General features: G+C 40.5%; 1 protein-coding gene across 1 annotated transcript in view; it reads right to left on the bottom strand.

Annotated features, from left to right (window-relative positions):
- Positions 1 to 27770, bottom strand: part of ALK (ALK receptor tyrosine kinase) — a 970895-nt gene that overhangs the window by 239306 nt on the left and 703819 nt on the right. Inside the window, exon 5 of the mRNA XM_027850364.1 lies at positions 14852 to 14979. Coding sequence (XP_027706165.1) covers positions 14852 to 14979 — 128 coding nt within the window. The remainder of the gene's footprint in view (positions 1 to 14851; positions 14980 to 27770) is intronic.

Below are 27770 nucleotides of genomic sequence, written 5' to 3'. Positions count from 1 at the left end.
CCTGAGATTCTTTAGTTCTGTCATTTGGAGCAAAAAAAAAAAAAATTAGGAGGAGGGAATGGCAGTATGTCACAGAATAATCCAAATTATTTTGTAGCACAAAGGACAGCATGGCCATAGGTATAGTCATGTTGGAGGGTGTGCCATTTTGTAGAATGTGTGGCTATGTGGTTTGAAAAAGGGCCAACAGGCAAGGCATGAAGATGGAATTCATTATAGATAGGAAGTGGGGGTTTGAATGCCAGAACTTGAGGGCAAAACCCAGGTTGTCCCATGCTAGTTTTATCTTGGGCATTACTACATGCCCCCATATTTTGTACCACCACAAATGGGGCACCATGCCTCTCATACCTTTTATGTTCAAGGTATATACAAAATATCTAAACTTTTGTATGGGCTTCCTACTCTGTCTTCCACATTTTACAAATGAAGAAACTGACCCACAGAATAGTGAAATCCCATATTCAGGGGCCCAATGATGCAGCCAGGATTCCTCATGGTTTCCATGATTTAAAATTGGTGATATTTTTGCTCCTGCTTCTTAAGTAAAGTATTTGGAAGATAGGTTTGAATTCACCTTGGTGACCGGTGAATCAAGTAATCATCATCTCAATGTACCTTACAAAGAGCTCTCAGTTTATGAGTACATATATTCCAGGGACAGGACAATCATTAAGAATTTCAGGCATTTTGAAAACCTAGAATGTAAACACATGCCTTGAAGAGCAGGGACAGTTTTTTTTCCCCCATACAAGGCATAAATAATGTAAAATAACTACACAGAAAAGATGTTTTGTTAATAGGGAGAGTGGATCTCCAAACAAACCCTAGACCCAGCCCTCTGTAGGAGGTATTCAGTCCAGAGTGCTCTGAGAAGAGGAAGAAAAGGCTTTAAAACCATGAAAGCCTTTTTCCTCCCACCTCATACTTGAGGCTGCGCAAAAAAGAGGACAAGTCAGGACAAGAAGCCGTTATCTCTACTTATATTTTTATAATGCTGCACATTTACTAAGTGCTCTTCCATATGTTCACAGAACTGCAGAATTTCAGATGCGGAAGCGAACTCAGAGGCCACTCAGTAAATCTAGAATTCAATCAATCAATAGGCACACATTAAAGTTCTTGCTGTGCCAAACACTGTGCTAAGTGCTAGGAATACAGAAAAAAAAATTAAAAATAATAATTCCTGCCCTTAAGGAGCTTACATTCTAATGGGGGAGATAATGTGTGCAGAAATAGCAATGTGCAAAATACATATGAGTAGATGGGAAATTAACAGAGAGAGGAAGGTATTGGCAGCTGGGTGGGGGGTTGGGGAAGCCTGGGAAAGGTCTCCTGCAGACGATGGCATTTGAGCTCAATCTTGAAGGAAGTCAGAGATTCTAAGAGGCAGAGATGAGGACAAAAAGCATTCCAAGCAGGGCATACTGGCCTTCTAAGCCATGGAGACAGAAGATGGATCCTCATGGCTGAATTGTAGACTATATGCAAGGGAGAATTGAGTAAGATGATCAGAAGAAGGGCTAACATTGGTACAATGCTTTAAGGTTTGCAAAGTGCTCCACGAATATTAACTCAGTTTGTCCTCACAATACCCTTGGGAGGTGCTATTACTTTTCTCATTCTGCAGATGAAGAAACTGAAGCAGTCAGAGGTTAAGTGATTTAGTCAGGATCACACAATTCGTATCTGAGGCTGGATTTGAACTCAGGTCTTCCTGAGTCTAGGCCTAGCATTCTATCTGTTGTGTCATCTTGCTGTCTCTTAAAAAGGAAAGGGTCAGTCTGTGAAGAGCTTTGAATGCCTAAGAGGGGCGTTCATATTTGGTCCTAGAGATAACAGGGAGCCACTGGAGTTTATTGAATAGTGTGATGACACAGTTAAAGTGGTGCTTTAGAAAAATCCCTTCGGCAGCTGAGTGGAAGGTGGATTGGAGTACGGAGAGACTTGAGCAAGAAGAATAATTATAAGAGTCTAACTCATCAGAAGGATGAAATCCCTTTGAAATACACCTGACAAATAGTCATACAGCCTCCATTTGAAGACCTCCAGTGGGAGGGATTTATTGCTTTTCAGTGCGACCCATTCCTCTTTGGGACAGCTTTAATTGTTAGTCAATTCTCATTCATATCGAGCCCAAATTTGTGTCTTTGGAATCGAGATCCTTTGCTATCCTGGTTGACCTCCTCTAAACACTCTCAACTCACTTACATGCTATCCTAATGTGCGTTACCCACAGCTGAGCACCTCAAATGGCATTGGACCAGGGCAAGGGACTGGCACCTTCTGGATGAGTCTTTTTCTCAATATAACCTAAGATAACATGATCTTAGCTCAGTCTCATAACAGGTCTTTCCAATATCAGAGCAGATGCTACTCTCCTCATTTTATGGTGATAGAAACTGGAGCTGAGAGAGATTAAATGACTTTTCTAGAATCATATGACTCCTAGGTTGTGGAGTTGGGACAAACATTTATATCTTTTGACTCCTGGCCCAGTTTTTTTCCTATGGTCTCTAGATAGAAGGAAGTTTGGAATGACCTTCACTTTTTGGAAATGTTCAAGACAGTGAACATTCCAAGCTTAAATTAGCCACAAAGAGCTGGGGATCAGAAGTCTGGAGCTAGAAGAGATGTTAGAGGTCATCTAATCCAACCCTTTTATTTTATAGTTGATGAATTGGAGGATAAGTGAAGTAGCCAGATGGCACAGTGGATAGAACACTGGACTTGGAATTGGAGAGATCTGAATTAAAATCTCATCTCAGACAGTTGTGTGACTCTTAATGAGTCACCTCACCTTTCTCACTCTGTTTCTTCACCTATAAAATAGATGATAGATAGAGCATTTAAGCCCATACTATATACTGAGTAGTGTGCTAAGTTCTGAGAATATAAATACTACCCTCCCTGAAAAAAAAATTAAAAACAAACCTTGCTCTTGAAGGACACACATTCTAATGAGGGAAAGACAGCCCATGAAAGGGAGCTCTAAAGGAGGGGTTGAAGGAGGGTACACATGTGGAACTGAGCAAATAGTGAGCATGGATGGTCTGGGCTCTACATGAAGTATGTTCCTGGGCAGGAATTCACCAATCAAAGGAAGAGCTGCAGTGGAGTGGGACTGTTGGCATAGAGGTAAAAGCATCCAAAGAGTTACACGTCAGGAGGACAACCAGCTGAAAAGTTAACACAGATGGCGTGAAATCTCCATGAAATAGTGGTTCTCATAGTACTACTATGAAAATCAAATGAGATAATAAAATATGTAAAGTGCTTTGAAAACCTTAACACATTATATAAATGCTAGTGGATATTATTAGGTGGCTTGGCTACATGGGTAATAAGCATATGAGGTGGGAAGTGACTCTAGAACTAATGCTCTTTCTGCCGTATCACAGTAACTCCCTCCACTCACAAGGATGGGGTATCAAAAACACGGCAGAAGGAATCCTTTGTACAAAGTGAGATGGAAGTCATGAGGCTCAAAGAGGTAACACTCTGGTCAATAGTTATATCAACAAGTATTTGGCACACAATAATGTTTGCTTAACAGATGCTCACTGAATGAATCAATGAATAGATGAATGACCTGCGATTTGAGCGAGATTCCCCTGGACATCATGAAGTCCAAACCCTGCTTTTATCTCTGGTCTACAAAAGAATAAATTGAGGATCAGGCTAAGGATCTGTCTCTAGAGAAATGAAGCATGACAGGTCTTGATGTTGCTTTGAAGATTGGGTTCTGGTTCATAGAAACCCTTGGTTTTCATCAGGGTGCCAGGAGCCTGTGAGCTAATCTCTCATTTTGCACAGTTTGGTTCTGGCCCCCTGTTCCAGATGCTGATCACTTCCAAACAGCTGGCCAATGATTAGATTCCATTCCTGCTGTTCTCATTTCTTTTTGGCTCTTCTGCTGGCCTAGGATGGCCCTCCTCCTCCACAGTTTATTTATTGCTGTCTTTGGTAGAGTGGATATAGAGAGAGGACAGAGATGCACATTTACAACTGCCTGCCAAGACTATAAGATGCCTTCATTTTTCCAAGTGAAAAAGCCTGGGATAAAATATCAGTCTATGCTCTATCAGAGCAGGAGCCTGAGCTGGGAAAATACACAATCAAACTAGCCTGACTGCTGTATAGTCTGAGTCTTTCAGAGGCTTAGATATAATTATTTTGCTCTTAACATGTCTGGCTTTAGGTTAAGAACCTCAAAATATTTCAGCAAAATTGGGCTGAGATATCCTTCCTAGCAGAAGATACAATATAATCATGGATCGATCAATCAATTAATAGCCATTTATTAAGTGTCTACTTTGTGCCTGGCATTGTGCCAGGTGCTGGGGACACAAAGAAAGGAAGGAAACATTTTTTTTTTTTAGTGAGGCAATCGGGGTCAAGTGACTTGGCCAAGGTCACACAGCTAGTATGCATTAAGTGTTTGGTTTGAGGGCGGATTTGAACTCAGGTCCTCTTGACTTCAGGGCTGGTGCTCTATTCGCTGCGCCACCTAGCTGCCCCGGAAGGAAACATTTTAATAAATGCCTGTGCCAGGCACTGAGCGAAATGTTTTACAGATATTTCATTTAATCCTCACGACAACACTGGGAGGTAAATGCTATTATCCCCATTTTACAGTTGAGGAAACTGAGGCAAACAGAGCTAGGATCATACTGCTAGTAAGTATCTGAGGCTGGATTTGAACTCAGGTTTTCCTGATCCAGGTCTAGTGTTCTAAACACTGCACCACCTAGCTACCAAAGACAAAGACAAAACAGTCTTTGCCTTCAAGGAGCTTCTATTCTATTGGGGGAAACGATATGTACAACTATGTAACATGTACAAGTGTTGTTGAAATGACTGCCAGCGGAGTACAGGCTGGGGCTATGTATATCAGGCACTCTTTGAAGGGCCCAGCTGCACTGACTCCTTGATATTTCTCACATACAACATTCCCTTTCCCATTTCCCTGTTTTTGCCTGGAAGGCAAATCCCTGGTTTCCTTTGAAGTTCTGTTCAAAATGAGGTCTTTCTTAATTCCCCCAGCTTCTAGTGCCTTCTTCTTCCAATTTATATTGTATTTATATTGCCATATGTACACATCTTCCCCAGTAGGATGTAAGTTTTCTGAAGGCAGGAACTGATTCTCTCTCTCTCTCTCTCTCTCTCTCTCTCTCTCTCTCTCTCTCTCTGTCTCTGTCTCTCCCTCCCCACCTCCCCATATTGTGAGCACCTAGTGCTGTTCTTGAGACACAGTGGGTGCTAAATAAATATATGGACATAACTTGTACATTCCCTCATTTCCTAAGCTGTGCAAGATATAAAACTGGCTCCTTTCCCTAGGCTCAAAGGCTCATAGGTTTAGAGTTGGAAGGGGGCTTTGAAGTTATATAGTCTAACCCCCTGATTTCACAGATGAGGAAACTGAGACCCAGAGCAGTTAGACACAGCTTTCACAGGTAGCATGGAGTAGGACCAGGGTTCAACCTCATCTGCTCTGACTCCAAACCACGAGTTGTCCACTGTAAGAGAACTTGAAATAGGTAACAATAAAGATAACTTATTAAGACTTCAGATTCACTGAAGATGGGGATGGGTGCTATTAGCCTTTGTATGCTTCCCAAAATGCTTGCACATAATGGGTAGCCACTAAATATTTGTGGAATGCAAAATTTTTTAAATGGAGATTATGGCACCCACCATCCTCTCTCATTTGGCCATTGTGGACTTCCAGAGAAGTAAGGTAGGAAAGCTCTTTGATCACCATCAAACACTAGACAAGTATAGAGTATTATTCATTCTGAGTCACAGAACTGTAGTGTGGAAAGAGATCATAGTAATTATCTAGTCCAGTATTCTTATTTTACAGGTAGGGAAACCAAGGTTCACAGAGACCAGGTATCTCTCCTGAGATCATACAGTCACAGCTAACTTGTGGCAATGGTGTCACCAGGGCCCAACTCTGGAATTCTTTTCATGACTCAATGAAGCATCTCTGTATTTCATGTTCAGAAATCATGGGTATTCTTCTTTACAGTAAACCAACTAAATCCATTCTCAAATAATCCCAGATCAGGAAGGAGGTAGATTCAGCTCTCCAAAGTTCATGAGATTGGAGGATTTTGAGCTGGAAGAGACATCAGGGATATGGACTGGATTGATGTGGGCTTTCCATTGGTGTGAGGAATTCCCAGGTGATGAAAGTCCTTCTGCCAATCCAGACTGGCACCTTTTCTTCAACTCAGAATCTTAGAGAGCTGTCTGGGGCACACTGGAAGACTAAGTGACTTACCCAGGGTCACACAGACATTATGAGACACTGCCTCATTTAATCCAACCTAGTCACATCACAGATAAGTGTCTGAGGCTGAATTTGAACTTGGGTCTTCCAAACTCTAGAGTTAGCATTCTATCCACTGTGCCCCCTAGGCCTGGAGAGGTGAACTGACACACCAAGATTTCACAGATAAGTGAAAGAGCTAAACCTACTTCCTTTAATTCCAAATCTCAGAGCCCTTTATCATTCTTAGAGCCCTATTGTGCTCTTATCTAAACCAACTTTCAACTTACTCTGTGGTCTGGGCAAAGAAGAAGACTCATTAGCTTAGGTGGTTTGGGAGGAGGAATAGACTTCTAGCAACTGGGCAGAGCAACAAGACCCTATTCAAGAGGATTATCAGGTCCTTTCTGGCCTCCATCCCCTGGTAAGACTCTTGAGCACATGCATCCTTTCATTCCTTGTCTTTTTATCCTAGCACAGGGACTGACACATAGAAGGTGCTTAAGAAATGCTTGATTGATTGTCAGCTTATCTACGTTTGGACTACTGAGATGTTTTCCTGATGACTAAAATGTAACGTGGTGTGTAAGATATAATGAGGGTAGCTATGTTTCACAGTGGATAGAGTGCCAAATCTGGAGTCAGAAAGACTCATCTTCTTGAGTTCAAATCTGGGCTCAGACACTTACTAGCTGTGCAACCCTGGGCAAGTCACTTAATCTTGTTTGCCTCAGTTTCCTCATCTGTAAAATGAGCTGGAGAAGGAAACGGCAAAGCACTCCAGTATGTTTGCCAAGAAAATCCTAAATCGGGTCATGAAGTATTGGACATGACTGAAACAACTCAACAACAACAACAACAACAATAAAAGCTATAACATGGCATAATTGAAAGAGCACTTAATATGCATTCCTATCTCATCTCATCTACAACCTAGCTATGTGACTTTGGGTAGGTCCCTTAACCTCTCTGGGCCTCAGTTTAATTTGAATGGGTAGGACTAGGTGATCTCTCAGGTCCCTGACAACTTTATTATCCTTTGATTTGATGACTCCCTTATATTAGGTTATGACCACAACAGGTTGTCTATGGAATGGAGGCCCATAAAAATGGGTTCTGGGCTCTGGCATAAGATACCTTTTGGTGATAAGGTTTTTTACACATGGAATATACAGCCAATTTGGAAAATGGCTTCAAGGTGAATTCAATTCATTGTCATTTTCTTTGTATGTTTCATTGGTGTTGTATGGACATAATTATGGAATACTCTGGTCTCCAAAGAATTTTAATTAAGGATTACCCCAAAGGGCAATCGAGAAGCATATGTTGGGTGTGAACTGGTTGTATTACATTACTAATGAGGGACTATGTAGGAGAAGTAGGGTAAAGGATTTTGTCAGAGAATCGTAGGACTGGAAAAAAAGATAGGTTGATCAATCAATCAATTAGCCAATCTGTAAGCATTCGCTAAATACCTACTATGTGCCAAGTATTGCCTTAGGTGTCTGAGGATAGAAATGTAAAGGTGAGGCAGAACCTGTACTCAGGGAGATAATAACCTATTAGGGAAAAGCAGTATGCTATGATATATGCAAAAAACTTTTCAATTTAACGTAATCAAAGTTATCCATTTTATATTTTGTAATGTTCTCTATCTCTTGTTTGGCAATGAATTCTTCTGTTCTCCACAAATCTGATAGGTAAACTATTTCTTGCTCCCTCAGTTTGCTTACAGTATCAGCTTTTATATCCAAATCATGAACCCATTTTGACTTTATCTAGGTATATGGTGTGAGATTTTGGTCTATGCCTAGTTTCTGCCATACTCTTTTCCAGTTTTCCCAGCAGTTTTTGTCAAAGAGTGAGTTCTTATCCCATATGCTATGATATATGAAACAACATGGTGTGCTGGAAAGAGCTGAGTTCAAATGCAGGCTTTGCCACTTACTATCTCTGAGACTTTAAGCAAGTGATTTCCTTTCTCAGTTTCTTCTGTAAAATGACAGGGTTGGAGAAGATGACATCCGAGACCCCCTTTCAGCTTTGAATCTATTATCCCAAGAGCCTATGTTCACATGTGAGTAAATGCAGGATATGTACAAAATAAATATATAGTTGTGAAATCAGGAAAGGACTCTTGAAGGAGATGGCATTGGGCCTGAGTCTGGAAGGTGATGAAAGTTTGCAAGAGGCTTCAGTAAGGGTGAGGAGGGAGAGAATTCCAAGGATCGGGGACAGATTATGTAGCCATGGAGGAGCAATAGAACGCTGTGTGTGAAAAACAACATGTATCTTGAGTCAGGACAGCCCATACACTTCCTTTGTAGGACTACAATGTCTGGGATAGCTAGGTGGCACAGTGGATAGAGTGTTGGGTCTGAAATCAGGAAGATTTCAACTTCTGAAGTTCAAATCTGGCCTCAGACACTTTTTGTATGACCCTGGGCAAGTCACTTAACCTTGTTTGCCTCAGTTTCTTCATCTGTAAAATGAGCTGGAGAAGGAAATGACAAACCACTTCAGTATCTCTGCCAAGAAAACCCCAAATGGGGTCATAAATAGTTGGACATGATTGAAAAATGACTTAATAACAACAAAACAATGTTGAATACAGGAGGAAGGTTCCCAACATATCAGGTGAGGAAGACAGTATTATCAGAGAGATCAATTAAGAGACAGTTGTGGCAACTGAAGTTTATATGTATAAGAGCCTGGATAAGAATGATGGCACTTGGTAGAAAGAATAGAAAAGTTGGAACAATGTCAAGAAAAATTTCAATAGGAGAAATGATAGTCTACAGAGTGCGTTAGATGTAGGGGGTAAAGGAGAAGGAAGAGTCAGAGCTGACTTCAGGGCAGAGGGCTTTTCTCTGATGTCATGTAGATGGATTTCTAGTTGAAGCTTGAGTCACTAAAGGCACTAACATGCCTAAGAATAATAATAATGATGATGATGATGATGACCAAGCATATATATGTATGTATATATATTTAATTTTAAGGTCAGCAGAATGCTTTATATACATCATTTTATGCTACACATAGAGGATTGTGCTGAGAGATATAAGAGATTATTGTATGTCAGTGGTAGTAAGATTCTAAACAATAGCATAAAAGTTTTGATGGATGGAATTAGGGATACTTAACACAGTACTTGGCATATAATAAGCACTTTTATTCATTCATTCATCCTGGAAAAGACTTAGAAGGGCTATGATAGTCAACAATTTAAAGGATTATTTTAGAGAAGAAGATAAAGACTTGTTTATTGTTCATGGCCCTGGAGGACAGAACTTAAGAATGATGAGTAGAAATTGTGAGGAAGTGAATTTAGCTCAAAAATAATGGAAAACATCCCAATAATTAGAGCTGTTCAAAAATGGAATGGATTTCTTCAGGGGATAGTAAGTAGTGAGTTCCCATTGTCCTTCGGGTGATCCTCAATTTCAATTCTATTGCTCACAGCTAACAGGTAAGGAAACATTCAAAGAAAATGACAATGAATGGAAATCCCCTTGAAGACATTTTCCAAATGAGTGATACATTCAACTGGAGGTCTTCAAGTGCATGCTGGATGACAACTTCTCAGGGACTCCGCACATGGGATTCGTGCTTTGAGTAGTGATTGTATTTGATTAACTCTAATATCCCTTCTACCTTAGTCCTTTGATGACTCTATGACACTCTCTGTACCAGGCTGTTCATGATGAGGCATTTCCTGATAAGTCAGAAAACACAATTTCTCTCTCTCTCTCTCTCTCTCTCTCTCTCTCTCTCTCTCTCTCTGTCTCTCTCTCTCTCTCTCTCTCTCTCTCTCTCTCTCTCTCTCTCTCTCTCCTCTCTTTCTCTCAGAGGAAAGGAAAAATTAAAAAAAATTAAATAAACAGTACAGAAGAGCAGGGTGTTTAAAAAAAGAGGAAATTGTGTTTTCTTCCTGTCTTCTGCTCCTCCACGATGATATGACAAGGATGCCAGAAGACTATATGATGAGGATTTCGATTGATGAGAGATCTTAGCTGGTATTGTATTTAATTTGTGACCCTTTGGGCCCATGTTTTTCAACAGCTCACCAAACTTCTTTCCACTGAGCCGATTTACATATATTTGCCAATCGTGCTTCTTTTCTTAGCTCCATCTTAATTTTAGTAATAACAGCTCATATTTCTATAGCATCTTATGGTTTGCAAACAGTCTTTACCTATGTCATCTCCTTTGGTTCTCACAATAGTTCTGTGACTTGAACATAATTATAACTTTATAGCTGAAAGGGACCTTAGGGGTCATCTCGTCCAGAGGTGTCCAACATGCAGCAGCATATGACTCACAACACTCTCAAGTACATCCTGAACCAGATTAAAATGAAACTGGACATTTTTAATGAAGTAAAAATACAATAAAATGTAGGTAATATTCCATTTTAAAATTAATTCAATATAAGGATCTCAGGGATTCTTGTGTTCAGATTTGTTGTTATTGTTCAGTCCTTTTTCAGTTATATCTAACTCTTTATGACCCCATTTAGGGTTTTCTTGGCAAAGATACTAGAGTGGTTGCCTTCTCCAGCTCATTTTACAAATGAGGAAACTGAGGCAAACAGGGTTAAGTGACCTGCCCAGGGTCACACAGCTAGTAAATGTCTGAATCCAAATTTGAACTCAGGAAGATGAGTCTTCCTGACTCCAGGCCTGGCACTCTGTCCACTGTGCCACCTAGTTGTTTTGTGTTTGGATTAGTGGCCCCCATTTTTATTTGAGTTGAAGATTACTGATCTAGTCCACCCCCCTCATTTTATGAATGAGGAAACTGAGGCCAAGAGGTGTAAAGTGACCTGTCCAAGGTTATTCAGGCAGTAACTAGCAGAACTGGAATTTGAACCCAAATCCTCTGTTTCTAAATCCAGAACTTTTTCTCTTGAACTATGCAACTTCTCATAGGAAGAAGTTTTTAATCTCCGTTTATAGATGAGGAAACAGAAGCTCAAAGTACATGAGAGACTTGCCTAGAATCACATAACTAGTGAGTGTTTGAGGTGAGATTTGTTCCTAGGTTTTTCTGACTCCAAGTCCAGGGCTCTATCGGCTCTACCACCCTTTTTCTAGCCTATTGCATCTCTCAAACCCCAACTTCAAAAAAAAGCAAATTCTATCTCCCAGGAAAAAAAAAAAGTACATTAGGGACAACCCAAAAGCAATTCCCCTATTTGTAAACATAATCAATTTTAGGATTGAAACTGGATCTTCTTGCTTGTTAAGTGTTATTTGACTTCATTCTCTCTGCTATAGGGCTATAGTACCAGGGATTTAAAGCTGGAAGGTATTTCCAGATCCCCTAATCCAACCTTCTCCTTTTGTCAAAGAGGAAACTTAAGGCCAATGAGATTTAATGACTTGTTCAAAGTCACAAAAGGAGGATCTGAATCAGAGGGAGGATTTGAATCCATGTTTTCTGACTCTCGACCCAGTGCCAAGTACATAACGTTAAAAAAAAAAAAAGGTCCCTTGCTCTCATCCTTCAAACATTTACTTTTGCTTTTCCATGGTTATAAGAAGGTTTAGGGAGGAAACAAGAAAGAAGGTAAGGAGACAGTGTTTCCTATGTAGAAACCTTGACCTTGGTCTGGATGGGATCACCCCAAGAGAGAGCCAGGAACTGATTTTCTGAGTATTGTCTGGGCTACTTGGGCTAACCTGTCTAAAAATCAGAGAAGTGGAGAAGTCAGAGAGAAGATATTTTTCCCTTTTTTTCTCAGGAGGACATATTATTTATGCATTTTTGAAGGGCCTTCTGAATCAGCAAAGGAATGAAATAGTCATATTACAGACTGGGAAGGTTTAGAATCAAAAGGGACCAATCCAATATCTCTGTTTTACAGATGGGAAAATGAGTCTCAGAGAGAATAAATGACTTGTATATGGTCACACAGGTAAATGTCAGAGGGAGGACTCAAATGATCATAGATTTAGAGCTGGAAGGAACTTTGAAGTCATCTGCTCCAACCTCCTCTTTTGATAGATGAGGAAACCAAAGGCCTGAGAGGTTATAAGTGACTTGTCCAGGTTCACACAGGTAGAAAGGGGCAGAGACAGGATTTGAGTCTAGGACCTTTGACTCCTAATCTAACTCTATCCATGGCACCATGATGCCATCCACTAAACCTAGGTCTCACCAACAAGTTCGAGATACTCTCCCCAAAATCTTTCTGCCCCATTTGAAGTGAAGCCCTTTCATTCAAAAGGGTAAAAAGGCAGAATGGAATCTGGGGCTCTAGGACTCAGTCATATGCTCACAGTACATCCTCAGGTAACCCACTCCACTAACATGAGGCACCATTCACCAAGAAATAGGTTGGGTGTGATGGAAACAATTTTCTGGGAGAGAGCTGTTGAAAAGAAATATTGGTCAGGTAGTCTGACATCTTTCTATCCATGGGACAAAGAATTATCACAAGATAAGCAAAGTCTTTTTACACAAGTTTCTATCATGAGTCTTATGCAAAGAGAATCCCTCATCCACTTTACCTTCTGCCAAGGATGCTCAAACGGATTTATGCTAATACTGAGAATTACGCCTGTTCCTTGACACATCCCCTATGACTGCTTCATTTCAATACAAGTCTCCCTCCAGCATAACCAGCTCATTTCTTTAGCCTCTCTTCCACTACAGGGTTCACCGGCAAAAGTGAGGACCTCATGTACCATTTGTGAGCAAAGAAATTGCAGGTAATTTATCCCTCTTCTTGGTTGAAAGGTGGAGATATTTGGGTACAGAGTGTTACATGCACTGTCAGATGTGCTTTTACTTAACTATTTTTATTTGTTACAAGGCAGGGTTATACATAGAGTACTTACAGACATATGGCAAAAACAAGACTAATTTTTTTAAACTTCAAGTAAGATAGAAGGGTAGCTATGGTTAATGGTACCAGTAGTACAACTTGAGCCATCACCAGTTTAATGCACTGACCAATAAAACCTATCAACAATGACTAAAACAATACATTTTTGTTCATCCAGAATGTAAACATTCATAAAGCTCAAATTACTGGAATTTTCTGAGAACCTAGGCAACTAAATGGCACAGTGGAAAGAGTTGGACCTTGTATCAGGAAGACCTGAGTTCAAACCCCACCTTAGACACTTAATAGCTGTGTGACCCTGGGCAAGTAATTTAATTTCTATTTGTTTCAGTTTCCTCAACTGTAAAATGGGTGAATAATAGCAACTTCCTAGGGTTGTTGTGAGGATCAAATGAGATAACATTTGTACAGTACTTTGCACTGTGTCTGGCACATAGCAGGTACTTACTAAATGCTTATTTTCTTCCTTCCTTCTTCTTCTCTCCCTTCCTCTCTTCCCTTCTCTTTCCTTCCTTCCTCCCTCCCTCCTTTCCTTCCTTCCTTCCTCCCTCCCTCCCTCCTTTCCTTCCTTCCTTCCTTCCTTCCTTCCTTCCTTCCTTCCTTCCTTCCTTCCTTCCTTCCTTCCTTCCTTCCTTCCTTCCTTCCTTCCTCCCTCTCTTCCTTCCTCCCTTCTATAGATCTGGTCAATGGATTTCCTGTCCTGGCTCCCTGCTGTCTGAGTACTTAGAGGCCCCTGGCTGCCATGTGAAGTTGCCCCAAAATTTCTTGGTGAGCAGAACTATGGGAATTTCCTCTACGTTTATGAGAAAGAAACCCAAGATGGTGAACAAGCTAGGATTAACAGCTTGTTTATTCAAAAACTCTTCAATGATTTATTCAAAACAGTAACTCTCAGAGGCATGCCACAGGCTCTGTGTAATCCAAGCCAACATCCTAGATCCACATTTACAACAATGGACCAGGAAGGCTGATATTCATAAGGATGCTGGAGCGTGGCAAGATTCTGAGAGGCCTTCTGGATCCTCAAAGGAAGATTAGATTATGGTTGGAGTGGTTTTAATAATAATAACAACTCACATTTACATGACACTCTAAATGCTTTTTGTACCGTGATCTTATTTGACAATCCAGTGAAATAAGTCCTTTTTTAAAAACCCCTGCTCTCTGGGTGACAAAACAAGGCTTGGTGAGATCAAATTATGCAAGTTACCCAGTTAGGAAATATCTGAGGCAAAACTGGAATCCAGATCTTCTCGACTACAAGTCTAGCGTGCTATCCACTGTGCCCTGTAGCTTTTCTTAAGTCAAATAGATTTTCCTTTACTCCAAAGCACATGGTCATACTTTTAGAGCTAGAAGGGACCTTGGAGGCTACCTGGCCCAACTCCCCCATTTTACAGATGAGGAAACTGAGGCCTAAAGTAGTTAAGTGACTTGTCCAAGGTCACACAGGTACTGAGCAATAGCCATGATCTTGCCTCTATATTTATCACATTTTCCACTCTATCATCCTGCTTCTTTCAAAAATGGTTCTCTTTCCGTAGGATATGTGGTAACTCTCTATAAAGGGTAACCCCCAATACTCAGTTTCTCAACCATTGTAGACAAAAGGGATTTTACTCAGGAAGTACACTCGTTTGATACATATTAGCATTCTTGTTCATCAGCGAGGTCACAAAATGTGCATGCAGGCAAAGGGATCGCATAACACATACCTTCACTGCAGTTCTTCAGAGACAAAGAATCTACCAGAGATAGGCTCCCGTTGGCACTTGAGATGTATTCCAAGGAGACCCGGAAGGGACTCTGCAGGTATCCAATTCTGCCATGGAGCACTGTCCAGCTGATTGCATTGGAAAGCAGAAGGGGAAAAGAAAAAAAGAAAGAACCGGGGTGGTGAGAAGGAGACCTAATCCAAAAGAAGCATTCTTCCCCTAGCAATAACTCAAAAGCCAATGCTTCAGGGCCAGAGCCCTTTCAGAACCCAGGTAACCTTATTTTAAAGACACATGTAGCCTGGAAATTAGCACCTGGCCAGTGATTCTCTTTTCCCAGCCCTCTGTGCTCTGTTCTTACAGGGTGCCCTACCCCTCCCCTTATGCTGCCCTGACCATTTAAAGGTGCTGGGAGATTTCTTGTAACTATTTGTTTATTCATTCCATAGACATTTAAAAGTATCTATTATATGTCAGGCACCATGCAACAAAAACCCCTGCCCTCAAGGAGCTTACACTTTATTGAAGATACATAACCAGGACCCATGATAGATATTGAACTGAACACATTTTTGTGATAATAGTAATAGTAATGAGAGACAGTGTGACGGTGAAGAGAGAGTCAGCTCCAGGATCAGGAAGCTGTGGGTTCAAGACCTGCTTCTGACACATATTGTGGCAATTAGGTGATTCAGTGGATAGAGCCCTAGACTTGGAGTCCAGAAAACCTGAGTTCAAGTCTCACCTCAGACACTTATTAACTGTGTAACCCTGGGCAAATCTCTTAATCTTTCTCAGCCAAAGTTTCCTTATCTATCAAATGGGGACAATAATAGCACTTACCTCATGGGTTGTGAGGGTCAAATGAGTTAACAGGTCCAGAGCTTTGTAAACCTTAAAGCCCTATATAAATGCTAGCCATGGTTATTACCTATGTGATCCTGGGAAAATCACTTAATCTCTGTGTCCCAGGTAATGCTCTAAAACTCAGACTGGAGGGCAAGTGCCAATCCAAATTGGCAGAGTGACTTTCCTCAATGGGAGTTGCCCGTCCCCGTGAAACCATGGGTTGCTGTTGTTCAGTCATTTCAGTTGTGCCTAACTCTTCATATACCCATCTGGAGTGTTCTAGGCAAACGTGTTGGAGTGGTTTTGCCATTTCCTTCTCCAGCTCATTTTACAGATGAGGAAACTGAGGTAAACAGGGTTAAATGACTGGCCACAGTAAGTATTGGAGGCCAGATTTGAACTTAGGAAGAGTTTTCCCGACTCTAGACCTGGCACTCAATTCACTGCACCACTTAAATACCTCCAAACCACAGGTACAAGCCCCCAAAACACAGCTACAGCCTCCCAAATAATACCAGCAATAACACTGGTATTATTTATACAGTAAATAAAGAATTTATACAGTATATCAAAGTTTGCAAATCATGTTACAGACATCTTACTGACAACAGCCCTGGGGGGTGCAGGGATTATTAGTCTCCCCATTTTATTGATGAGACTTAGACACTTTCAGTGATTTGTCCAGGTTCCCAAAGCTAGTGAGTGTCTAAGATGGAGCATGAACCCAGGTTTTCCTGATTCCAGCCCCATTTTCCTATCCTTTATACCACACTGCTTCTAATGCTTACTCAGAGCACCCACTCTGCCTTACCACTCACTAACCTTAAATCCTAGTCTTGAGAGCTACTCCCATTAGTTTTACTCTGACTCTTAGCAATGGAACTCTGAGGCCAGAGAAGAAATAAATACAGTCCCTCAGGTTTTCTGGGCATCCAATACTTTACCTATACAGGATGAATTGGCTCCATTTTGGTGTGGAAACCACCTCCCCCTTTACTAATACACAACCTTACAAGTACTCACTATGTATATTAGACTTTTTCCTAGCTCATTTGGTATTCAGCAAAGATGTCAAATTAATAATTATTCCAAACATAGCAGCAGCAGCTTGTTTGCATATCCTTTAACTTTTAACAAAGCTTCTTCACATCAATTATGCAAGATTATAGGATCACAGACTTACAATCAGAATGGACCTTACAGGCCATCTTGTTCAGGTCCTTTTCTTTCTTACAGATGAAGAAACAGAGGCTGAGAGAGGTTAAATTACTTGACCAGGGTTGCACAAGTAAAAAGTGTCTGAGACAGGATTTGAACTCAGGTCCTCCTGATTCAAGTCTTTTCCTCTATCTATTGTATCCCAGGAGTATCCCAGAGAATAGGTATCCAGTCCAGGGCCTGAGCTAGTTCTTAACAACTGTTTCCATCCCCACTCCTCAGTTCCTCACATTGATCTAGGCTAGAGCATGGGTTGAGGTCTTAATTTTTTTTATGTCATGGAACTCTTTACAATCTGGTGAAACCTATGAAGCCCTCCTTAGAATAATGTTGTTAAAGAATTCAAGGGGCAGTTTAGGTAGAACATTGAATAGAGCACCAGCCCTGGAGTCAGGAGGACCTGAGTTCAAATCTGGCCTCAGACACACAACACTCACTAGTTGTGTGACTCTGGGCAAGTCACTTAACCCCAATTGTCTCACAAAAAAAAAAGAATTCAAGGAAATGCTTAATTTCAGTTAAGGGTTAGTGAAGATAAAGTTGTATTTTCTTCCCACCCAAGTCCTCAGACCCGCCATGGGATCCATCTATGGACACTTTAGGGCATCATGTTTATAATCATTCGTCAAGAAGCACCATATTCAAAGATCAATTTCTTACATTCTTCAGAGGCCTCTCTCGGTGGCCAGGGTAACTAGCCTCCAAGGCACTGAAGGAGGTATTTCTAGGGAAGGTCCAGGCAAGCCATAGCCCATTCTCACAGGAGGGAAAGAGAGAGAGTGAGAAGAAGAGGGAGAGGGAGAGAGGGGACAGAGTGAGAGAGTGAGAGAGAGAGAGAGAGAGAGAGAGAGAGAGATGGAGGGGGCAGTTCCTTCCTCCCAGGTAGTTGATTTTGTGGCTCTTAATGTAATTTGTATTTTATTTTACTTTTTCAATTAGGAAGAATTTCTAAGGTTCTTTATCAGTGGATGAAAATGCAAAAAAAAAAAAAAATCCTCCAGTGACTAGACAGTAATCAGCAACATCTTGTGTGTTTTCATTCAGATTCATCAGAAACTCCATTCTCATACTAACTCTGGAGGATAATATTTATCTTGCTATTTAAAAAAATTAAGGGTATTCTACTGTGTTTTCTCTATAGAAAGAAAGGATAGTGCAGTGAATAGAGTGCTGGTCTTGGAGTTAGAACAACTTCAAATCCCATCTATAAGTATTACAATCTCTATGACTGTGGGCAAGTCAGTTAACCACTCTTACCATTAGTTTTCTTAGTCAAACAACAAATGTTGATTAAACATCTATTACGAGGTATTTATCAGGAGAGAGAAATAATATATGCACATAGGTTCATATGGTGAATTGATTTTTTAAAAATGTACTACTTTTCAGTTTAAAATTTATTCTTAACATTTTCTCCATTACTTTCCTAAGTCTGGACAATCAACAGAACAATAAATCAACTTGTAATTTGTAGCATTTGCCAGTTTCCAAGTTTAAAATTCTCACATTGAAAAACTAACATTCAGCCCTGGATCTAACACATCATGCATATAGGAATCTATAAAAGGTGGGTGGTATAGTACTTACCTAACAGTGACACTTAATAGCTGTGTGACCATGAGGAAGCTGATCTAAGCCTCAGTTTCCACAACCACAAAATGGGGATAACCATTTCTGTCCTTAGATACTAACTGTGTGACCCTGGGCAAGTCACTTAACCTCTATTTGCCTTAATTCACTGGAGAAAGAAACAGCAAACAGCTGCAGTATCTTTGCCAAGAAAATCCTATTGACAGTATGGTCCACGGGGTCATGATTAGTTGGATATGACTGAATAACAACAGAGACAAAACAATCAGGTAACTGAACTTTCTTGTAATGTTCACACTCTTAATCTCTTGGAATAATCTAACTGCAACTAATTTGAACATTTAATTTACTTTCCAGCACAGATCCTGTAATTTCTGCTTCCTTTATCATCTTTGAGAGGAGAAAGAGAATTCCTGGCCTAGCTATCCTATAGTCTCTTAATGGTCCTTTGGCCTTGGGGGTGGTAGTACTAGTGAGGAGCTATAGGGGGCGCTGCTCCCATTCAGTGTCCCAGTCCGGAGCCCCACGGATATAGCTGAATGAGGTTGCTCACACCTCTGTACCCACACATTAGTCATTTAATGAAGCTATATTAACTTGCCCCTGCAATTGATACCATTATAAAGTTCTTGCTTATTGTACCCAGGAGAATTGCAATCTGCAGGTTCCAATGAATAAAAGAAAGGGAGACAGAAATGATGTCACTTTACAAATAAAACACTGTCATCAGAAAAAAAATATTTAAAAAGAAAACTTAGTTTAAGGGTTCTTAAGCAATAGCAAGAATAGAATTTTGCCCATTCCTCTAAATCAAAGGGCCCCATTTAGGAGGAAATAGGTGGGTGAAGATAGAAATGTTTATGTCTTCTCAGGCCTGAGGCTTACATATTCAAAGAGTGATGAAGTTTAATTTTAGGTACACGGTGGCCCCTGACAATGATTTCATTTTTGTACTGGCACCAGCCCCCTGGATAAATTTGCCAAGACTTTTAGGAATTAGATTCTGAGTTACTGTCTCAATAATTTTTGTCCAAAATCTCAGGTCTCCCGTAGTTTTACTTTAAGAACTTTAATAAGTTTCAAAGCAGGTGCCAAACTTGTATTTTATTTCTAGAGAGTTTGGGTCTGGGGAAGGGCAAAGTTGTACCTAGGGTCAGATTTGTTTACAGCAAAAAATAAAGCCCGGTCCTTTCTCTCCTCTCAAACTTGCCCCCAGTGCCAAAATAGACTCTGATCATTTTCTTTAGTGACACCATGGCTGCCTAGATTCTGTTCTAGCTAAGGCTATCCTACTTATCCAGGTGGGAGAGGGAGGCAGTGGGCAGTCCTTTGGCAGAAAGAATGAGGCTGTGTCCCATGGGCTGGTTGGGGACATTTGACCATCTTAGCAACTATGTGGCCACTGATCACCTCAGCAGCGTTCAGATCCAACTGGCCACAAAGCAAATTGAAGATAACAGTGAGGCAATCTATGCCATTGTTTACCAGGCTCCTACACACTCTACTACTTCTACTAACTGGCATTTACATAGAACTTTAAAGTTTGCAAAATGATTTGCATATATTATCTCATTTGAGCCTCACAACAATCTTGTGAAGCAAGTGCTACTGGCATTGTGATCCTCATTTTACAGATAAGAAAACTGAGGCTCTGACACCTTATCAGTGTCAGAGACAAGATTTGCACCTAGGTCTTCCTGACTCTAAGTCAAACACTCAACCTGCTATTACTTTGCCTAATAACCCACAAGTTCTAATTAATAATAGACAGGATTTATATAGCACTTTAAAGTTTACGAGGTACTTTACAAATGTTACCTCATTTGATCCTCACAATTCTGGAAGGTAGGTGCTGTTATTGTTCCCATTTTACAGATGAGGAGTAGGCAGAGGTTAAGTGACTTGTGATCACGCAGCTAGTAAGTATCTGAGGCTGCATATGATTCCACATTCATCACTCTATCTACTGTGCTACCTAGCTGCCTAATTCTGACTGGATGCTGATTCACAAGTCACATACTAACCAATTCTACGTTCAGTAAGATGTATGATACTACATAATGGTCTGGATTTTTCTGTGAAGGTGATTAGAGAGCATTTTGTTGAACTGCTATAAATAATAAGTGAGATTTCCATCCCTGAAGAGTGGTCTTGCCAATACACGTGTTACATGCCAGCATGTATAACAAGATAACTGTATAGATTACTTCCCAACCCTGGAACACACTCTCTCTCCTCACCTTCATCTCCAAGAATTCCTCATCCTAAGTGTTACCTCCTACATGAAGCCTTTCATAATTACCTCAGCTACTGGTAACTCCCCTAAAAAACAAAACAAACAAACAAACGAAAAAACCCAAAACCTCTTTCTATTTAGGTGGTTCTTTTGTATAAATTTCACATATGCATATGCAAGATTGAATGTATGTATTATCTTCCCCTACCATATTGTAAGTGTAAGCTCTTTGAGGGTAGGGATTATTTTGTTTTATCTTTGTGTCTTGTGTGCCCCACAGTGAGGGGTCCACAGATGGGGCTTAATACCTGTTTGTTCATTGACTGATTAATTGCTTTAGCAGGTAGAAGAGGTAGAAGGTAGAAGAGGAACCATTGAAATTCCATCATGCCAGTGCTTAGAGATGAGCTAGTTCAATCATCCCATCTTACAGATGAGAACACAGGTATACAAGAGGAAATTGACTGGCCCAAAGTCACATAGCTAATTAGTAGCCAAACCTAGAATTAAGATCAATAATTTGTATTGCCTCCAGGCTAAAGACTTTGCAGAGTATTTCAAAGGAAATAAGGTTACTTGCTCAAATCCTTCGCTGATTTTCTATCTTATCAGTGCTTTGGGTCCTCATTCTGCTACTAATACAGGTCATAATCCCATCTCTACCTCTTTATCCTGTATAATTCTCATTCAGATGCTTCACAGAGGAACTGCCCAATACATGGAGACTTTCCTCCGGTTCTTTTACTGTCTTAGAGGTATCTGTGTGTAACTCAGTGAATCAACTAGCAAGTCTTTATTAACAGCCTACTATGTGTCAGGTGAGCAGCCATGGGATAATGGATGGAAAGCTGATCTCAGAGCCAGGAAAGAGAGGAAAGGGAGAAGGGTATGTCCAGCATTGTGTTAAGAGCTTTATAAACATCATCTCATTTTATCCTCACAACAACCTTGTGATATAATGTTATTATTACTCCCATTTTACATATGAGGAAACTTGAGGCAGTCAGAGGTTAAGTGACCTTCCCAGGATCATGTAATTTATGTCTGCAGATGGTTTTGAACTCAGGTCTTCCTGACTCTAGGCCCAGTGCTCTAACCACTGCACTACTTAGCTGCCCCTAGGAAGAGCTGGGTTCAATCTGCCTCTGATACATAGAGGCTGTGTGGCCCTAAGACACTTGATCACTCTGGGTTTCAGGTAACTCTCCATACATTGAAGAGAAGATGCTAACTGTATTGGTAGAGGGAGCTTCCTCCTCTAACGATTCAATTCTTTTCCTTAAGAAGTTTGATTTCTAGTTCAGTTCTTGAACCATCTATCTCTTTTATTTTATTTTCACTACCTTCAATTCAATAAACATTTATTAAGCACCCACCACATGCCAGGCACTGTGCTAAGTGCTGGGAATACAAATAAGAAAAAGAAAGATAGTTCCTGACTGCAGGGAGCTTACAATCTAATGGGGAAAGACAATATGCAAGAGGAAGGTGGAAAGAGGGGGATTTTGGGAGTTGTATCTGTGTGGAATGGGGCACAGTGGGAGCATCTTTTCAAGCCTGTAGCCCATCTCTTTAACATCATTATCATCCTGGTGATGCTTTATGGTCATAAGCTGAATGACAGAACGCCACCATCTCAGTAGGATCAAAATTCCAAGTGACCTTGAAGGGCAATGATGACAGGTATGTAGGATTTGTATAACACCAGTGACAACTTGGACACAAATGATGCATCTCACAGACATCTGTGACATGCATATGCAAGGTTGTGAACTATACAGACTTATCAGTACCATCAAAGCCAAAAGTGTCTCTAAAACCAAGGGAATCTGTTTGGTCTGGTTGCCAGTACCACTGAACAGAGGTGCTGTAATGGAGGAAAGAAATACTGGAGCTGGAATCATAAAAGCTGAGTTCAGTTCTTGGCTCTGGGATTCATCAGATCTCTGAAAATGGATATGTCCCTTAACCTCTGAACCTCAGTCTCCTTCTCTGAAAGATGGGTAACAGATTCAAAATCCATTTTATTTTTGCTGGGAGATTTTGAGCAAGTCGTCTGGTTTCTATGTGCCTCAGGCAAGCCTCTGGACATATGTGTGTGTATATATATATATATATATACATATATATATATATATATATGTATATATATATGCCAAGTCATAGATGGAGTGTGATCTGCATTGGTGGAGGGAATTCCTGCACCAGAAGTTCCTCTGGCTGATGAAATCGCAGACCCTTCACATATTCAGCTTCTTTTTGTACTATCTATCTAGCTGCCAGAGAGGCTGTGAGTACTACAGGAACGTGAATGGTTCCTTATCGTAAAACTGGCTTTGGAGAAGAAGGAAGGGGTAGACGTGGCAGCCGAGCGCTAAATGATCAATCACAATATAGCTGCTTTGACTTGGTAGTTAAGGCAGCAAAACAAACTCTCAGAAATCCCACTGAGAATCCACAACGAGCTGCGGCAGAGAAACAAAGGCAGCCCCCGAGGATCCTCTCCGCACGAGGCCGGTCCGATGTGTTGAGATACAGCTATCAGATGTGTCAGAAGCCAGGCGTGGAGTTTGATGAGGCGGAAGGGTTTGTTGTGATGATCTCTGATAGGGTGATTGGCATGAAGAGTTATTTTAAGTGTAGAATGAAGAAAGCCTTTCTGACAAGAGGAGCAGACAATATGTGGCAGCTGACAAGGCCATCAAACAAACCCTGTTGGAGCTGCTGTGAAATATATTAGCCGGCATAATAATGAGTGCCAGTCCTCAAACATGGGTGCTTTGATAGCTTATCTCACTGAGAAGCGGTGTGGCAGAGCAGAGAAAGTACTGTATTGGAAGTCAGGAAGAACCAGGTTCAAATCCTGCCTCAAACACTTACTTAGCTGTGTGATCCTGGATCAATCACCTAGCCTCTCTGTGCCTCAGTTTCTTCTTCTGTAAAATGGGGCTATCAATAGCACAGTTCATAAGATCCTAGATCTGGAGGTGGGCGTATCAGTTGCACAGGGTTGTTCATAGAATAACAGATCTAAAAGTGAAAACTCAGCTCAACTCATTCATTTTACAGATGAGAAAAATGGGGCCCAGAGAAGTGAAAAGACGCACCCAGGATCACACAGGTAGTAGAGCTGTAATTAGTAGTAAGTAATAAGAGTAGTTAATAGTAGTACACACAGTAGTAAGTAAGAGCTGAAATTAGAATTCAGCTCCTATGACTCAAGTTCAGCACTCGTCCCACTGTACCATACTTTCTGACATATACAAATGTTCTACAAGCCTTTATGTGCCATGTGCCTGTGAATAATTGTTGTTGCAGTCATTTGCCTAGCTGGAAAACCACTGCTACAAGATATAATGGCATAATAACAAATAATAGATCGCATTGGTATAATAATAGATAATAGCTCACATTTATATAACACTTTTTGTTCAGTTGTTTCAGTAGTATCTGACTCTTTGTGATCCCATTTAGGGTTTTCTTGGCAGAGATATTGGAGCAGTTTGTCATTTCCTTCTCCAACTTGTTTTACAGATGAAGAAACTGAGGCAAACAGGGTTAAATGACTTGCCCAGGGTCACACAGCTGGTAAACATCTGAGGCTGGATTTGAACTCAGGTCTTCCTGACTCAGGCCCAATGCCACTTAGCTGACCTAAGGCTAAGAGAATTGAAATGACTTGTTTAGAGACACACAGCCAAGTAAGTATTTGAGTCAGATGTTCTTGACTCTGAGTCCACTATTCTATCCAAGGCAACAAAAATGGGCATGGTAATCTGTTGCTTGATTAACTTAATAAAACAGGGAAAAGAATTTTTTGAGAAGAGGCACCATTAATTTTGACTAACACAATGAAGTTCCTGTCCCACTGACTGGATACCTTGTGAACCTATGTATCCAAAAGAAAGACTCGAGCCCATATTTCTAGTAGGTGAATTAAAACCAATGTAAGGATTGAGATGGGGGGAGGTGGTGGTAGGACCCCAAAGGAAAGACAGCGGGTTTTTTTTTAACAGAAAGAATATAAATTCCTTAAGAAGATGTTTCATTTTTGTCTTTGTATTCCTAGGACCTTGCATATTGGCTGTCCTATTGTAGATGCTTAATAAATGTTTGTTGATCAATTCTTTTTTTTTTAAGGCAATTGGGGTTAAGTGACTGACTTGCTCAGGGTCACACAGTTAGTAAGTGTCAAGTGTTGTTATCAATTCTTGCGGTATCAGTTTAACATTTTACAATCCCAAAGTCATAGATTGGAAGTGACCTTTTGGGTCATCTCTTCCAATCCCTACCCAAAGTATGAATTTCATCTACAAGATCTCCAAACAGGGGTCATATAGTCTAAATTGACAATTTGAATTCAATTCAATTCAAAGGATTGCATATTTCAAGTTAGAAGGGACTTGTGAGTCCAGATTGAGTACCGTGTCCATATCCATGGCTGTCTACATTGGATTAGAAAATATGTTCTTTGGCCTCATTGGAATGATTTTACATTGCTTAAGAAATGGTTATAATGAAATGGGTTGGAAAAGCATTTATCAGGTGCTTACTATCTTTCAAGCACCATATTTACATACTAGAAATACAATTATAGTCAAGACAATCCTTGCCTTCAAGGACTTAGTGATACATTGAGTAGAGTACAGACTGAAATCAGGAAGATCTGAGTTCAAATACATCCTCAGATACTTGCCAGCTATGTAACCACAGGCGCAAAGCCTCTGTCTGCCTCAGTTTCCTCATCTGTAAAATAAGATAATAATAGCACCTATGTCCCAGGGTTGTCTCATAAAAATGAGATTATATTTGTGAAGAGATTTGCAAACCTAAAGCTTTATGTAAATGCTAGGTATTATCACTAGAGGAAGACGATACATATAGGAGAGTCACTAGGTGGCCAGGGAGAAGTATTTGGTAGGTAAATCTCTAAGACAATAAATTGTAGAGAAGGTACTCTCATGCATTGGTTGGGGGAGTTACTTCATCCAGGAATTCTCCAGATCAATGAAATTATAGGCCCAGTTCTGATGCTCCTTTCCCCTTCAGGAAGGAAAGGGAGGGAGGCAGCTCAGAATCAATATTTTCACTTCAATCCATTTCCCATTTTTCAGGATCAGTATCCCCTTTAAACAGGTCATGTTGGAATTGTTGTAATCACATGCATGATCTTCTTTTCTTGATTCTTTCCTCTAGTTTAATATGGATTTCGACCTTAGCTCTAATCAGTCAATGAACTGGCTGAATTTGTTGTTGTCCAGTCATTTCAGTCATATCTGACTCTCTGTGACCCCGTTTGGGGTTTTCTTGGCAAAGATACTGGAGTGGTTTGCCATTTCCTTCTCCACTCATTTGACAGATCAGGAAACTGAATCAAATAGGATTAAGTGACTTGCCCAAGGTCACATAATCAGATTTGAACCCAAGAAGATGAGTCATCTTGACTCCAGCCCCAGCACTCTGTGCACCATGGTGCCACCTAGCTGCCCACACTGGCTGCGTACCAGTCTGTAAAGATACGATCCATTTCATTTTGTTAGGCGATTTTTATGTTTAGCACCTGCGGAATTTCCTCCTGAACAGTTTTTAGGTGAGAGGTGTCTGAGTAATTTTGAGGCCTCTTTCATGGCTTGATCCCTGGGCTTTATTTTTCCAACATATATTCTTTTAATCTCTCCTGTGCTCGCCTCTGCTTTGAAGTAACTGAATGTCAAGGTACATATTGACACGGTTGGCAGAATCTTCTCTAGTTCATCACAGAATGTCTCTACTTCATTCTTGGCCACAGGCATTTTCAAATAATCTCTAACTACCCTTTCCTCCCTTTCTCATGAGTTCCTGAAGGTCTGATGACCAAATAGTATCTCATGAAAGTATGTTTCTTATTGCTCTAGGGATGTGATTAAAAAAAGAAATAAACTGTTCTGACAAATCCTTTTTGGTTTTTTTTTTTTAGCTCTGTCTCAGGAGAATCTGTGAGCTCTCCTCTCATATGCCCTAGCTGGGAAGGAATGTCAAGGTAGATGTGGTTTGGGTCCTCTATGGGAATGCCAATTCACTAGTCACTGGACAAAAACCTCACATTTAGATCTCCAACAGTCATCATAACCAACGAGTTCATTACCTAATGGCCAATGTGCTGGTGACGAGACTCTTTGTACTTGGTTGGGTTGGCTGCTGTACAATAGACACAGCTCTGTCATGTTACTTGAACCTTATCCAGCTTAATAGAAAAGCTGAAAGAGTTTGTTCTTGCTAGTACAGAATAACCTTCAAGAACCAGGGGTTACCTTTGTGCCCTGATGAGGCATTGGAGGCAGGATTTCTGCATTAAGTAGGTACTCAGTCAATGTTTGTTGAGATGAAATAAACTTTGCACATTGGCAAACTAAGGCTTAGAGTCGGTCAACAAACATTTATCTTATTAAGCATCTACTACATGTAGGGTACTGTGCTAAACACCGAGGATACAAAAAGAGGCAAGAGACAGTTCCTGCCACCAAGGAACTTACTTGAGGGCCCAAGAATTCCACTATCAACTTCCTTGCTCTAACCACCTTAATATTTTTTTCAGTTTAATTAAAGTCAAGTCAATAATTGACAAATAAATGATCTCTGTAAACCGACTTCCGCGACTAAGCCTCACCTCTAAGGTGGTCCACGGACATCAGAAAGTCTGTGGCCAGGACCATATTTGAAACCTTTCCAGTCTGGTAAAACTTGCCCGAGCTTTTGCTAGACTGGTCTAGCCATCAATAACTCTACATCCTCTCCATCCCATGATAGACGATCAGAGTAGGACTTTTCTGGAGGACAGCAAATGCCATGAAATAGTTATAATAAGCTAATTTTCATTCATTTTAAGAGACAGTGAAAGAAGACTAAAAATTGGGGGGTAGGGTTATAATATGGAGAAAAGAAACCACAGTACAACATAGAATAACCATTGCCTTCCCTTGGCTCCAAATTTTAAAGGTTCATTACCCACAGATATAGAGTGATCTGATGTAGCCTCATAAATATACC

This window comes from Vombatus ursinus, unplaced genomic scaffold (assembly GCF_900497805.2).
Source record: "Vombatus ursinus unplaced genomic scaffold, bare-nosed wombat genome assembly UNPS02009062.1, whole genome shotgun sequence".
NCBI classification, from domain to species: domain Eukaryota; kingdom Metazoa; phylum Chordata; class Mammalia; order Diprotodontia; family Vombatidae; genus Vombatus; species Vombatus ursinus.
This window is presented reverse-complemented; position numbering and strand designations above follow the sequence as displayed.